Source organism: Arachis stenosperma, chromosome 6, assembly GCF_014773155.1.
Source record: "Arachis stenosperma cultivar V10309 chromosome 6, arast.V10309.gnm1.PFL2, whole genome shotgun sequence".
NCBI lineage: Eukaryota > Viridiplantae > Streptophyta > Magnoliopsida > Fabales > Fabaceae > Arachis > Arachis stenosperma.
Genome location: NC_080382.1, coordinates 72821672 through 72838808, shown reverse-complemented (window position 1 = coordinate 72838808; position 17137 = coordinate 72821672). Strand labels below are relative to the sequence as shown.

The 17137-nt window shown below is 30.2% G+C and overlaps 1 protein-coding gene across 1 annotated transcript; it reads left to right on the top strand.

The window, feature by feature from the left end:
* The first annotated feature begins 16499 nt into the window (after positions 1-16499).
* LOC130934182 (uncharacterized) lies at positions 16500-16916 on the top strand. The gene has a single exon (XM_057863770.1). The coding sequence runs from the start codon at positions 16500-16502 to the stop codon at positions 16914-16916; it is 417 nt and encodes a 138-aa protein (XP_057719753.1).
* Positions 16917-17137: the final 221 nt, after the last annotated feature.

The window sequence follows — 17137 nt, the reverse complement described above, 5'->3', positions numbered from 1 at the left end:
AAGCTTTGATTTGCACCTTCGTTTCCTCCTTCCAAGCAACCATTAACCCTCCTGCATGTCCAATTGGGTCCAAGCAAAACAAATTCGAGAAACCAACATCCTTAATCACCCTCTCCACATGCGAGGTATTGTTTTTGGTTTCACATAGAAACAATACCTCGGGGGAATGGGATTTAACAATCCCTTTAATGTTGTGAACTGTAAGGGGTTTCCCCAAACCCCAACAGTTCCACATTGTCATCTTCATGGATCCTTGGGTGCCAATTGTTGGGCGGCACCCTCCCCCTTCTCAGTTTGACTTGTTTCTATCGAATAATGCTTCTTACTTGCTGCCATATCCTCCTTTTCCCCTGTTCTCCTTTTAACCCCTGTTACCTTGTTGCCCATTTTACCTCTCCTTGCCATCTGTTTCCAACTCAACTTGTGTTTTCCTTTGATCTCAGGTGAATTGACCGAAGCACTAAAAGAGAGTATGCCATCTGAGGTATAATTCTGTTCTGAATTTTCTTCTCTATTCTCCATCTGTGCTACTTTTTTCACTATTATATTGCTTTTCCTGAACTGGCTGATCAGCAAGGCCCAAAATCCTCCTCTTCTCTTTCTGTGTTCTACTTTCCACCTCATCATCCTCAACTCCTTTTCGCGTGTTAGCCTCATTAACTGAAAGACTTGCAAAGCTTTTAATCAGGTTTAACGGAGTTGGCTTTCTATCTCTTTGATTTTTCTTCTCTGACTGTTGGTCAGAATGTGGGTTCTGGTTCTCTTTTTGGGAGCTAACCCTCCTTCCAAATTGTTCAGCTCTAACCCAAGGCCCCCATTTCTCTTCCTCAACCTTCCCTGCCATTGAATCCTCAAGGAATTTGCTGCATCCGTGAGCCTCGTGTCCCAAGAATCCACAATAGTAACAAAAGTTTCCTATTCTTTCATATTTGACTTGCAGTTCAATCACCTTCTTATCTCCCCCTGCAATCTTCATCGATCTTCGCAATGGTTTTGTAACATCCAACCCAATCTGCACTTTAACTATTTGCTCCTCTTTTCCTCTTAAAATAAATAAGTCAACATCCATCACTTCCCCCATCACTCTCCCCAGCTTCCTACCTAATTCTTTCGTTTTACAATGTTCCGGTAAACCCCACAACTGAATCCATATAGGCACTTTTAGGAATTCAGTTTTCACAATTGAATCTTCTCATTTCCATCTCTTTAGGTTGAGAATATAATTTTTAAATAGCCAAGGGGCTCCATTCTCAATCCTAATCATCTCAATTTCCTTTTCAAAGAAAAATTGAAACACGTTGCCACCATGATCCAAAACTTTGAAGCCCACCGGCTGTCTCCAGATTGCAAGTAGAGCAGCCTCTAACATACCAGCACTAAACTCACGATCAGCCATTAATCTCCCAAGTAGACTTCTTGTACATTTCTCCAAACCTTCCTTTATATCCTCCTCCCCAAATTGAATAATTTGGTCTTCCTCCAGTACCTCCAATGCACCTTCTAATTCCTAAAATGCAGCAGATGCTGCCATGATCAAATCGTATGAGACTTACTCACAGAAATTTAATAAGGATTAACCTCAAAACCCTAGTAGAGCACTTTTTGAAAAACCCTAGCAGGGCACTTTTTCATTAAAAAATATTTTCGTTAAATAAACTAAAATATATGTTATTTAATTTTTATTGAAAAATGTTTTTAAAAATAAAAATTCATTTAAACATTTTGCAAAAAGGAAAAGCGTCATTTCCTCTAAAATAAACTTAAAAAAAACTAAAAGTTGATTAAATAAAAAAATATTATTTTAAAAAAATATTTTAATTTTAATTTCTGAAATGCGTTTTTATATTTTTGTTTAAGATGAATTTGTTGTATCTTCGAATTACACTAGGCATCTTCATAAATATCAAATTAGGTGAGAAGAAAGGTTGGAAGATTAACTATGGCAACCATTATTATCATTTGCAGAATACATAGGAATACACAAGAGTACATAGGAATAAGTCAAATATTTTTAGAAAAATAATAATTTTTTAAATTTATAATAAAAATCCAAAAATTAAAGGTAAAATAATTTATTTTTAAATATAATATTTTTTTATTTATTGGAACAAAAATCATTCCGAATTCGTCTAATTTATCGTGAAACTGACAAAATAATGTACAAAATTTCAAACCACGACCCATAACAATGACACGAAAATAATACCAATAGACACGTGTCAGATGTTTGCTTAATTACTTACACAATACACAGCGTGGAATGGTGAACAATTGGAGACACAATCGTTACTTTGATACAAGCAGTGTTCTAATACAAGTGGTGCAAATAGTATAAAAAAAACCTCGTTGTCAGTTATTCAGGATTTTTTATAAATAAATAATTTAATTATTTTATTTATTAAAATATATAATTTATGTTGTATTTATTAATTTATAACACATTAATTTATTTTTTATCATATAAATGAGATATATTCATATTGCATTATAAATAAGATATGTATATTATTATTAAAAAATTACGATTAATAATAATACACATAACTCATTTAGAGTCTAAATAAAATAATTATAAATATATTTTATTTATATTGTAAACAAAATACGTGCATTTTTTTAAAATTCTATATATATTCATAATTATTTTGTTTATACAATAAACAAGATAAATAAAGGTAAAGTAAATTAATAAATAAACTATAAATTATATATTTTTATAAATAAAATAATTAAATTATTTTATTTATAAAAAAATTCCTGTTACTCAAAAATTATTTAACATATGTTTTAAAAATAGACTGCTATTCAAATAAAAATACTAAAATATATTCTCGTAAAAATATTCACATTAAAAGTATATTTTGTTTGAGTAATTATATTTTAAATAAAAATAACATCTTAATAATATATTAAAATTAAATTTTATAATTTATTATTAATTAATAAAAAATATATAAATATAATTATAAATTTTATTAAAATACATAATTTAAAAATATTATTGTTGCGGTGGAAACAAGTAATAACTTTTTTCTATAGATTTTAATAAAACGAATGAGTTTATATTACTATTTTTAAAGAAGAATGTCTAACAAAAATTCTAACTCTTAACAAAAAGTGAAAATCTTTTATTTTTAAAAATGTATAAAAAAATAATAAATAACAATTATAATTACAACATGATTCAGCATAATTTATTTTTTATTCTTAAAATACTTATAAATGTGTTTAAAAAATACAAATATTTTACTTTTATTGCAACATAAAACATTAGAAGTTAGAATATATAAAATCTAAAGCAAAGATGTGATTCCTTCGCTAACTGGAGAGAAGAGTCACCACTCTCGAGTGACGAACGATCATGCTCAATCCGTCTATTATTTTAACTTAGTTTTTGCATTCACTTAGAAAATTAGAATCTATCCTGTTTTCAGTTTTAGGCCAAAAATATATGGCACACATATAATTTAATACTCTAAAGTTATATAAAATTTTAATATTTTTTAATTAAAAGAAAAAAATATATATAAAATTTTAATATTCTATAATTAAAGAAAAAGAGAAAAAAAACTATTAAAACTTTTTTTTGGACTAAAACGTTTTAATTTTATTGTTTTAATTTAAATTTAGAGTAAAGTATTGTTTTTGTCCCTAACGTTTGGGGTAAATCTTATTGTGTCCCTAACGTTTAAATCGTCCTATTTATATCCCTAACGTTTGTAAAAGTGATTCAATGTTATTCTGCCGTCAATTACACATCATGAACGCTTTAGTTTGAGTTTTAAATATCTCTTCTTGAAGTTAGAATACAAATGTCTAGGATAGAATCGATGATCCATTTCGAAAAATAGCTCATCAAAAGTTGAAACTAATTCCTACAACATTTACATAATTCACTTTTCTAGGGACATAATTGAATCTAAACACAAATAGTGGGTATAATATTAAAATCGAATACATCCAAGTGAGACCTAATTGAGAATGAATACATCCAAGTGAGAATAATTGAAAAATATAATCTGATTTGTTAGTATAATGGATAGTAGGATAGCATTGAATCACTTTTATAAACGTTAGGGATACAAATAGGACGATTTAAACGTTAAGGACACAAATAGGACTTACCCCAAACATTGGGGACAAAAACAATACTTTACTCTTCATTATTTTATTTTTTGAGTGATGTTAAATCATTATAAAATTATGACAAAAGAAAAAAATAAAGAGTTAAAAAAATAAAAAAATAAAAAAAAAGTTTTTAGAATTAATTTAAATCTTTTTATATTGAATTTATTTAATTTGAATTAAAAATTTATTTTAATTACAAAAAGTAAAACAAGTTTTTAATTAATTTTAAAAGGACACAAATTTTCTTTTAAATAAAACCTATTGTGTAGGCATAAATATTTATGAAACAACATTAAAAAATTTTTATATAAATAAAATAAATATAAAATTTATGTATATAAATATGAAAATATATGTTTTTCTTTTGTTACTTATCTTATTTTAATATAATATAATATAATTTGAATTAAATAAAATTATATTCTATTTAAAATTTAAAATTTAATTTTTTTTAAATTTAAATTCTACTCTCTCACTAATTAGAAAACAAAAACAAAGAAAAAAATTTGTATGTTCTTTAATTTTTTTTAGGAATTTTTTTAAATTTTAATTTTTTTGTGTATTATTTAACGTGAATATTTTTTAAAAAGACTAAAATATCAGTCAACATTAAAGTTAGATTTGACTAAAAAATTCAATTTAATTTTAAAATTTAAAAGATCTGATTATCCGTAAATTAATTAGTTTTAGTTAATTACCCAGTTTTTTCTTCTCCACCACTCTTTTTCACCTTGTGTCTTTCCCCTCTCTCCTCTCCTACCACACATCCGCGGCTACCCTCCTCCCGTGCTATGCTCTCGGCCTCCACCCTCTTCTTTCTCACTACTCCTCCATCTCTGCATTTTTCCGTGACACCCTTTATCCACTGACGTGGCGGAAATTGGCAGATTAAGAATTATTAAGAAAAAATAGCGTTGCAAGTACAGCTCTTAACCAGCAAAAATCCACTTGTCAATTTAGAAAAGAGTTGTCACAAATTTTAGAAATAAAATACTGGAAGTATAAGTCTCAGGTCGTCTCCCAACGAGTTGCAGGAAGACATGCTATTTTACTAATCAGAGGTTTTTCAAAATGGTTTTGAGTTTGATAAACGGGAAATTAAATTAAAGAATTTATGTAATTTAAATAAAAATCTTGACTGGGAGAAGATTAATCGGAATGAGGAAATCAATTAATAATTCAAAATCAATTAATAATTCGTAGTTATTTCTACTTAGTTAACCCTCAACGAATGAGGAAAAAGTCAAGTTAAAAGTCAACTTCTATTCACAAGTCCTAATCCTCTCCCTTCGGAAGGATTAGAGTTAGTGACTAACAAGCCAACTAACAACGAACTAATTACAATTGAACTCTTGAGTATTCCAACTCAAGGTTCTCCTTTTAATCAACTCCCAATCAAGTTGGGAAACTACTCCATTGTCATAAATGTAGACTTCACAAAAATTAAGAGGAAAAATAAAAAGAGACATGATAAACAATAATCAAAGAGATTAATTAAAAATAAAAATAGTCTTATATTAATGAACTCTAAAAATAATCCAACGTCAACTCTGGACAAATTAAGAATATGAAAGAGTAAATAAAAAGTAGATAAACCAGCTAGAATAATCAGTTCCGGAGGTAAACTCTTCTCAATAACCAAAGCCAAAATCTTCAAATCCTAAATTATGAGTATATAGAAAAACCTAGAGGAAGAGTAGAATCAGATCTAAAAACTAAAAATTATGCGGAATGAATGTTCTCTCTTGTCTCTGCATGTTTTCTGGCTCTAATCTGCGTTTTTGGACCGAAAACTGGGTTAAAACGCGGCCCAGACTCTATGCCAGCGACTTCTGTAATTCTGCAGATCGTGCACGTCACGTGACCGCGTCATCCACGCGTTCACATCACTCAGCGTTTTTCGTGCCACGCGTGCGCGTTGTCCACGCATTCGCGTCACTCGTATAGCTTCCAATCCACGCGGTCACGTCAGGCACGCGAGCGCGTCACTGCGATTTCCTCCATTTCGCGCAGTCGCGTGGGCCATGCGCCCGCATCACTTCTCGCTGGTCATCTCTTCAATTTCTTGTGTTCCTTCCATCTTTGCAAGCTTCCTCTCTATTCTCTAAGCCATTTCTGCCCTATGAAGGCTGAAACACTTAACACACAGATCACGGCATCGAATGGTACAAAGGAAAATAAAAATATACAATTAAAAGATCTTTGGAAAGCAAGTTTTCAATCATAGAACATTTTTAGGAAGGAATTGTAAATACATGCAAATCATATGAATAAGTGGGTGAAGACTTGATAAAACCACACAATTAAACACAATATAAATCATAAAATAATGGTTTATCACCCACACACCTCCGCCTCTGTCCTCGCCCACCTTGCATCCACTTTTGGTCACCTCCCTACCGCATGTTTTTCAGATCTACGACAACTACGAAACTCCTAAAATTTTTATTCTTCCTCTCTCGCTGTCCTCTTCTTCTATTTCTTAGATCTGCGACAACGTCGCCTTTGATAACTATGGTTGTTCTTTTTTCATTAATTCGGATTGATTGGTGTTGAATTGTTGAAAGCGGTATGATAAATTCTTGATGGAGTGGCGACAACGATAAAGAAAGGTGGTATCGTAGAGAGCAGAGGGGGCGGGTTGATGAATAATTCAGAGTGTCGTACCTCCTTTCTTATTCTTCTGTAGACTACTAGACTGTAAATTGAAAAAAAGTTAAAATCAGTTTTTTATTAATTAAAAAAAAGGTAAAATAAGTATTTTTTGGTGACTGAAAATATCAAAAAACAAAGAAACAAAATCCAAGCCAAGCCAAACTAGTTAGAACCAGTTGCCTCTTGCACTAAGTATTGCTCCAAATCTGTACTAGGTTTGATCCAAAAAACATGAGTTGAATCACTTCTTGCTCCGAATTTAGCCAACCAATCAGGGACACTATTAGCCTCTCTTGGAATCAGATGGAACTAGACCTCTCAGTCTTTGGACAAAAGGTAAAATAAGTATAAAAGATATAATAGATATTTTAACTCTAAAAAGCTAATTTAAAAATAAAAAATGTATGGAGTACTGATTCACTCAATAATTAGTGAGTTTATGGACTGTAACATCACAGTTGGTTTTTTATTTATATAAATTAAATAAATATTTTATTTACTGAAATAAATAATTTTAAAAATTATTACGAAAATATGTCATCTATTCTTATTTTGTTTATATTGTAAACGAGATAATTTTTAATGCATCTTGTTTATACTGTGAATGAGATTTTTAATTTTCATATACCTCGTTTACACGAGATTCATTAAAAATCATCTCATTTACGTTTAAACGAAATAGATGTATTTGCAAATATAAAAATATGTTTTTTAAAAATAATAAAAATTATTAATAATTTAAATTAGACCAAATTCTTAAAAAATGAATATTTCAAATAATATTAAAAACATTTCAAATATTATTATTATTATTATTATTATTATTATTATTATTATTATTATTATTATTATTATTATTATTATTATTAAGTACGATTTTGGTTCTTAACGTAGATGCCAAAAATTTATTTCTACTTCGACCTTTTTTTCGTTACAAAATGGTCCCAAAGGTTTCAATTTGTTTTAAAATCGTCCTTTGCGCTAAAAAATAAATTTTAAAGACCAATTTTCCCTTGATGGTTGCTTTCCCTTCATTACATTCCCGCGAAATCATTTTGCCTTGCCTAAGCAAGGCAGTGTTTGAGAAAATGATTGTTGAGTGAAACGTTTGCGTGAAACCCTACGAAAGCGTTCCTGTGAGGACGGTCTAGTCAAGTGGTTGAAGGGCATCCAGTGTTGGTAGCTCGAGCAAGGTTGCAGAAGACCTTCTTGCATTGGCCACTTGGCTTCGTTGCTAGAGATAGCCCTTTTCGAAGTAAGCTTTTTATCCATGCAATGTCGCCTTCGTTGATGGAGGTAACTGGTGTAAGGTTTAATCTAGGTCATGCGAACCTCTGTGTAAGGCTAGGGTTTGTGCTGATTGTTTTTGTTGTCGTTGTTATTTGGTTTAGTAACGACTGTGTTGAATAATAGGGATGTTTGTGAAGGAGATGGCGCTCTTTAACATGATTGGATGCCCACCACCGTTAGGTTTTTCACTGTCAACGCCCCCAGTATCTCCCCCATGTCAATATAATCAACTTCCGAAAACGCATCGGCATCCCCAACCTCATGCACCACAAACAAATCAAGTTAATCTCAGAATCATTCGCATTTGGATCTTTGTACCATAATACTGCGATGGTAGATTTCAAATATCCAAACTGCCTCAACTCCTCGTATGCCTCAAACACACTCCACCGATCGCCGTCAATGTCTTCTAGGATTGTAGTTGACCCTTCAAATACTTGAACACACCGTTCACATATCCGAATGCACCTCCATGGTGCACCTTCATGTTAAAGAGCACCATCATCTTCCCAAACAATCCTATTATTCAACACAGTGCTTTACTAAACTAAATAACAACGACAACAAAAACAATCAGCATAAGCCCTAGCCTTACACAGAGGTTCGCACAGCCTAAATTTAACTGTACACCAGTTACCTCCATCAACGAAGGCGACATTGCATGGATAAAAACTTACTTCGAAAGGACTATTTGTAGCAACCAAGCTAAGTGACCAATGCAGGAAGGTCTTCTGCAACCTCGCTCGAGCTACCAACACCGAATGCCCTTCAACCACTCGACTAAACCATCTTCGCAGGAACGCTTTCGTAGGATTTCACACAAACATTTCACTCAACAATCGTTTTCTCAAACACTGCCTTACTTGAGAAAGGTGAAATGATTTCACAGGAATGTAATGAAGGAAAAGCAACCATCAAGAAAAAATTGGTCTTTAAAATTTATTTTTTTTTCGCAAAGGACGATTTAAAACAAACTAGAACCTTTGAAACCCTTTCGTAGTGAAAAAAAAGACTGGAGTCGAAATAAATTTTTGACCTCTACGTTAGGGACCAAAATCGTACTTAACCCAAATACTAATAATAATAATATTTGAAATGTTATTATATTATTTGAAATATTCTATTTTTAAGAATTTAGTCTAATTTAAATTATTAATATTTTTTATTATTTTTAAAAAATATATTTTTATATTAATAAATACATATATTTCGTTTACACGGTAAATGAGATGATTTTTAATGTATCTCATGTAAACGAGATATATAAAAATTGAATTTCTCGTTCACAGTATAAACGAAATATATTAAAAATTATCTCGTTTACAATATAAATAAAATAACAGTAGATAACTTATTCTAATTTAAACAGGATATATTCTAATTTTTCAATTGAATACAAAAGCTAAGTTAAGATGATAGATAGACTGAGCATGATCACTCGTGACTCGTAAGTGGTGACTCTGTTCCTTTCTGTTAGCAAAGGAATTACATTTTCGTTCTCAGTTTTGTATGTTCTAACTTCTAATGTTTTATGTTACAACAGAAGAAAAATATTTTTATTTTTTAAACATATTTATAAATATTTTAATAATAAAAAATAAATTATATTGAATCATGTTGAGATTATAATTGTTATTTATCATTTTTAGTTTTATACATTTTTATAAATAAAATATTTACTTTTTTTAAGAGTTAAAATTCTTGTTAGACATTCTCCTTTAAAAATAGTAATATAAACTCATTGGTTTTATTAAAATCTATGGAAAAAAATTGTTACTTGTTTCCACCGTAACAATTTCACCTAATATTTTTAAATTATGTATTTTAATAAAATTTTATAATTATATTTATATAAAAATATTTTTTATTATTTAATAATAAATTATAAAATTTAATTTTAATATATTATTAAGATGTTATTTTTATTTAAAATATAATTACTCAAACAAAATATACTTTTAAGGTGAATATTTTTATAAGAATATGTTTTAGTATTTTCATGGGAACAACTATCTATTTTTAAAACATGTGTTAAATAATTTTTGAGTGACTGGGATTTTTTATAAATAAATAATTTAATTTTTTTATTTATTAAAATATATAATTTATAATTTATTTATTAATTTATTTTATATTTATTTATCTTATTTATTGTGTAAACAAAATAATTATAAATATATATAAAATTAAAAAAATGTACATATTTTATTTACAATATAAACAAAATACATTTATAATTATTTTATTTACACTTTAAATAAGTTTTTTCAGTATCTAAACATAGAAAGAAACAAAGTAAACACTATCCTATATCTGAACGAATGATTTGTTAGAGATCAACACAAGGCTCAAACAAAATAACATGATTACTCTAAATAAGTTATGTGCATTATTAGTAATCATAATTTTTTAATAATAATATAAATATCTTTTTTATAATGTAATATGAATGTATCTCATTTATACGATAAAGAAGATAAATTGATATGTTATAAATTAATAAATACATCCTAAATAAGTGGCAATGAGGTTTATTTTTTTATATTATTTGCACCGCTTGTGTCAGAGCACCACTTGTATTCTCAATTGTTCACAATTTCACGCTGTATTCTATTCTATAAGCAACTAAGAAAACATCTGACACGTGTCTGTTGGTGTTGTTCTCGTGTCATTGGCACAGGTCGTGACTTGGAACTTTGCTCATTGTTTTTGTCGATTTTACGGCAAATTAGACGAATTTAAAATGATGTTTGTTCTAATAAACAAAAAAATATCATTTTTAAAAATAAATTATTTGAACTTTAATTTTTGGATTTTTATTATAAATTTAAAAAATTATTTTAAAAAAAAAAATTGACTTATTTCTATATACTCTTGTGTATTTCTATATACTCTGCAAATCATAATAATAGTTGCCATTGTTAAATCTTCCAACATTGCTTCTCACCTAATTTAATATTTATGAAGATATCTAGTGTAGTTAATCGGGAATACAACAAATTCATCTTAAACACAAAAATAAAAAAGCATTTCAGAAATTAAAATTAAAATATTTTTTTTAAAATAATATTTTTTATTTAATAAATTTTTAGTTTTTTGTTTTAGTTTATTTTAGAGAAAATGATGCTTTTCTTTTCTGCAAAATGCTTAAATGAATTTTTTATTTTTAAAAACATTTTTCAATAAAAATTAAAAAATATATATTTTAGTTTATTTAATGAAAATATTTTTTAATAATTATTATTATAATTATATATATTAGTCATAATAATATAAAATATGTATTTATTATTAATATAATAAATTAATTTATTTTTAATATTTTAGTCTGTTACAAAATATTTAATTTAAATTTTTGTAATTTTATGATTAATAATAAAATATTAAAACTAAATAAACTTATTATTTTAACCATAAATATGTTGTTATTATTATTATTATTATTATTATTATTATTATTATTATTATTATTATTATTATTATTATTATTATTATTATTGCATAATATAAAGTATTTTAACTTTTTACATATTTAATCTAAATTTTTTATATTTCATGATTAATAATATAAATTAAAAATAAATAAAATACATTATAATAATAAATATATTTATATTATTAGTTTTACTACTATTAAAATGTTAATGATAATATAAAATATATATTACTATTAGTGTGATAAATTTTAATTATTTTAAATATTTTTCATGAATCATAAAATATATAAAAAATTTGAATTAAATATTTTTGTAACAAATTAAAATATTAAAAATAACTAAAAATTAGTAAACTAATAATAAGTATATATTTTATATTAGTTTTTTGAAACAATAAAATAATTATTTTTCTCTTTTCTGGCAGAATTTTATTTTTTATATAATTTTTAAATTTTTGCAGTTTTATTTAATAATTTAATTTATTTACCCAAGATTCACGTCAAAAACTTCTGCAATATATGTTTTAGGTAAATAATTAAATATAAAAATAATTATCCCTAATTATAAAAGTGATTATTAAAAAGTATTCTAATTACATAGACAAAAATATATATTATTTAATTTTTGTAAAAATAAAATATATTTAAATATCTGCATGAAAAGAGTATCAATTTCTCTTACTTTTATTATTTAGTTCAAATTTAACTATTTAAGTTTAAATTCCACTAATTTGATAAGCGTTCATTAAAATTGTAACATACAATTTTCGTTCTCTTTTTTGGTTTTTCCGTTAATGTTATTAGAAAAATTATCATTTTTCTTCTAACTTTAATAAAAAAAAATGAATTTTTAGATTTTTGCGATAAAAAATTCTACTTTTATTTCGTACTAGTTCGCAAATCCTTAGTTATTTAGTTAAAGTATTCTAATATCTTTATATGTTATTTGATTCGAAATAGCTCTAAAAGGTATATACATACATTTTAGAAAAAAAGTAATATATAAAATTGTATAATTAGATAAAATCTTGTAAGGATTATGGTGGTGTAACGCTCATAATGACAGGGATCGTGGTGGTGTACCGCTTATTAAGTGGGGGATCATGATGGTTTATCACACACCAGTTTTTAATAGGACAATATTCGAGTTAGCTATCAGATGTGTCGGGTTCTGGAAAAGTAATCGACACGTGAGCTCATAACTAGTAGGACATGCATTATCTGCATTTGATTGATTTGTTTGGGTTTGCTACTTGCCATAGTTTATTTACTTGTACATATTAAATGACTATATGCTAATTGCTTTATTTGAATTTACTTGTGTATTACTTAATTTTCTTGCTTGTGTTTGTATATTTGAGAGGTTCCTCATGCTAGTATCAGTTGACACTGAGGGCCGTTCTGTTTAGAATTTGGAGGACCATAGAATTTGGAAAAGGATGAGTTAGATTAGAATTTCCTATGATAGTTGCCTGATTTCAGAATAGTGAGAACTTAGGATGGAAATAATGATGGGTGAAGTTTAAGATTTCGTAGTGAGTTTCTGTTATCTTATATTGTATTTATTTGACATTTTTACTGTATTGGAAATCGATGGGTCGGGGAAGTTCTCATTCCTTATATATTCACTGTTTTTCAGATGCAGGTTGATGAACAGACTTTTGTGTGGTCTAGAATTCACAAATATATTCGCATTGCTAGTATAGTTTCTAAACCAATAAGGAATCCTTTCATACAAAAATTTGGTTGTCACAAGTAACAAACCCCTTAAAAATAATAACCGAAGTATTCAAACTTCGGGTCGTCTCTCAAGGAATTGCAGGAAAGTGTGCTTATAATTAGTTATGGAAAAGTATGTTTTGGAGTTTTGAATGAGAAACAGGAAATGTAAATAGTAATGAAAATCAATGATAAAGAGGTCTTGGCGAGGATTGGTGGTCAAGGATCTCTATCCTTATCACTAACCACAACATGAGAATTGGCAAGGATCAATCCCATTAATTCATCATCTAACTAGTAAAGGAAAGTCAAATGAGCTATATCAAATCCAAGTCCCTAAGTCCTAACTCTCCACCAATTCAATTAGTGAGAACTAGAGTCAATGACTACCAATCATCAATTACTTGGTAGTAACTCAAGAGTTCCTAAGTTACCATCACAAGCTAAGAACATAAAAGTCTAAGCTAAAATCTTCTCAAGCATTTCATCAAACACTTGGAAGGTGCAAAATAAAAGCATAGAAAATTAATAAGAGAATATTAAATCTAAGCAACCAATTGCAAACATCAATGAAAACAATTAAAGAAAGAAGCAATAAACATAAAATACCTCAAATTGCATTAATAAAGAAATTGAATCTAACATAGAGAATCCATAAACTAAATTAGAACTTAGAGTAATCCATAAGGGAAACAAATAAACTTGAATGCTAGAACAATTAAGAGTAGAAGAGAAACTAAATTGAAATAAGATAGAATTCAGAAATCAAAAGAGGAATAAAACTAAGACCTAGAACCTAGAGAGAGGAGAGAGCCTCTCTCTCTAGAAAACTATATCTAAACCTAAATTGTTAATAATGAGAAGTGTCTTCCTAATTCCCCCACTCTGCAGCCTCTAATCAGTATTTTCGGGCTTGAAACTGGGCCAAAAATAGCCCAGCAATCGCCCCCAGCGATTTCTGATACGTACAGTACGTGGCTTTGTCACGCGTACGCGTCGCTTGTCTGCCGCACCATCCACATGTACGCGTGCTTTGCGCGTGCGCCTCGCCTAATAGCAAGGCAACTATGGCAAATAATATATCATTTCGAAGCCCCGGATGTTAGCTTTCCAACGCAACTGAAACCGTCTCATTCGAATTGCTGTAGCTCAAGTTATGTCTGATTTAGTACGAAGAGGTCAGGCTTGACAGCTTTGCAATTCCTTCAATTTCTTGTATTCCTTCCGCTTTTGCATGCTTCCTTTCCATTCTCTAAGCCATTCCTGCCCTATAAACCCTGAAAACACTTAACGAACATATTACGGCATCGAATGGTAATAAGAGAGGATTAAACATAGCAAATTTAAGGCGAAAGAAGCATGTTTTCAATCATAGCACAAAATTAGAAAGGAAAGTGTAAAACATGCGAATTCTATGAATAAATGTGAGAATAGTGGATAAAATCCACTCAATTAAGCACAAGATGTACCACGAAATAGTGGTGCATCACAGGTCCTAATGCTCCGTAGTTAGTTAGAGTTTGTTTGGAAGACGGTGAAGTTATCTTAAGTTCCGTATTTCATTTTGTTTAGATCTCTCTCTCTCTCTCTCTCTCAAAAAACATTAAAGATGTGTATGTATATATATTAACTGTTTGGGAACTTACCTATAGAGGCTATGTTGTATATTTAGGAGAGATAGAAATTGTTATCATCTGTTTTTATTTCTATAATCCTAGCCGACCTAAACTTTGCGGATTTTCTTTTTATTCCTTTTCGGGCTTCTCATTTAATAGTTCCTTCTAATTATATATATATATATATATATATATATATATATATATATATATTCTGTCTTTACTCTATTCTTCCTTTAAGTTTTATTTTCATCCAGCTTATTCGAACACCATACTTCTGATACATTGTGTTTTTGCTCGCGATTTTCCTTTTATTCTTTTTCGGGATTCTCGTTTAATAATTCCTTTTAATTACACACACACACACACACACACACACACACACACACACACACACACACACACACACACACACACATATATATATATATATATATATATATATATATATACTATTCAACCTTGAGTTATACCACTTTAGTATCATTGATTTACGACTCGAGCATAAGGATTTGAAGGTTAGGGTGTTACATTATGGTATCAAAGCAGTTCGTCCTCGTGATCCTGAGGGATGGACTGCTTATGCTTCAATGCATACTCTGATTTTGTGCCTGTGCTATTTAGGATATCTAATTGATATGTTTAGCATAAAGTTCATGAGTATACTTTGGGAATTTGAAGCACTTAACTTGAGATATTGAGACTGATCACCTTGATGTCGCTTGTTTGGTGTGGATAATACCCGAATGGCAACTCATGGACGTGGTCGAATCCGTACTCGAAGAGATAATGAGGAAGGCAAACCGGTGGACAACCAGACCGCACTCTTGGCTGCTATGACCACTCTTGTGAATGCTATGCACGCGAATATTGTGGCTACTAACCAGGCCATGGAAAGGATGAACGGGAACAACAGTAGACTGGGAAACCATCAGGCTGAGGGAGGTCCGATGACCTTGATGACTTTTCTGAAGATCAATCCCCCAATCTTCAAGGGTTTAACTAATTTGACTGAAGCTAATAATTGGTTCCAAGCAATAAAAAGGGTAATGCAAGCACAGCATGTACCTGAGGGTCAGTTGGTCAAATTTGCTGCTTATTAGTTGGCTAGAGAAGCACAACACTGGTGACAAGGAACTTACCGTCTGCTGCAGCAAGGGAATGAAAATGAGACGATCTGCTAGAAGGTGTTCAAGGAGGAGTTTTATAAGAGATACTTCCCAAATTTTGTAAGAAAAGCTAAGGAGTTAGAGCTGCAACATCTGAGACAAGGATTTATGACGGTAGCTGCTTATACGAGCAAGTTTGAAGAATTCTGTCGCTTCTCGAGGATCTGTCAAGGCTGAAGGATATGAAGAATGGAAGTGCATGAAATACCAAGATGATTTGAGGGATGATATTATGCAAGCTGTGGTGCCTCTTGAGGTCAAGGGCTTTGCAGAGTTAGTAAACAAGAGTCGAGTCGTGGAAGAATGCTCAAGAAAGACCGTTATGGCAAGGGAGGATCGCCAAGATTTCTGTGAAGAGGATCGAGACAGGAGCCTAGCACCAAGGGGCCAAGATTTTAAGAGAAGTAGATATGCACTGCAATACCCCAAGATGGGGACAACTGTAGGAGGAATAAGGACTGTCTGAGAATCGGCAAGGGAAAATAGATGACGACGTATTCAGAGGATTTGAGGTGCCAAAGGTGTGGAGGTTTCAATCCTGATAAGCCCAGCCGAAAGGGTTTAGACTTGTGTTACAAGTGTGGGATGCCTGGTCATATCTCTAGAGATTTTTCCCACAGAAGGACTCAGGATGCAGATCAATTTCAACAACAAGGCCGAGCCGACTTCCGAAGGAACAACAACGACGACAACAACAATCATCAAGGGAGGAGATATGAGAAGCAACCTCAAAATGAGTTGAACTGTAAGAGGTGTGGAATTTACCACCTGAGAACCCCATGTAGAGCTGGATTGGGTTTGTGTTACTATTGCGGAGGAGCTGGTCATATGTCGTGGAACTGTCCCGAGAAAGCCAACAAAGTGCCGAGAGGGCCCAACAACAAGATCTCGCGTATGCTGTGACAATAGATGAGGCTGCTAGATCAGAGGCTTTGAATTGAGGCAAATGTGAAACTAATGACCGAACTATAATTACATTGTATGGTATTGAAACACTGTGTTTACTCATAGCCTATGACAGAGATAAAGGGTTTAGGATCGAAAGTGCCAACCTCAAGACTGAACCTTAACTTAACTGTGTTGCATAGAATGTCGCCGATAGAGTTGGCAGAAATTAAGATTTT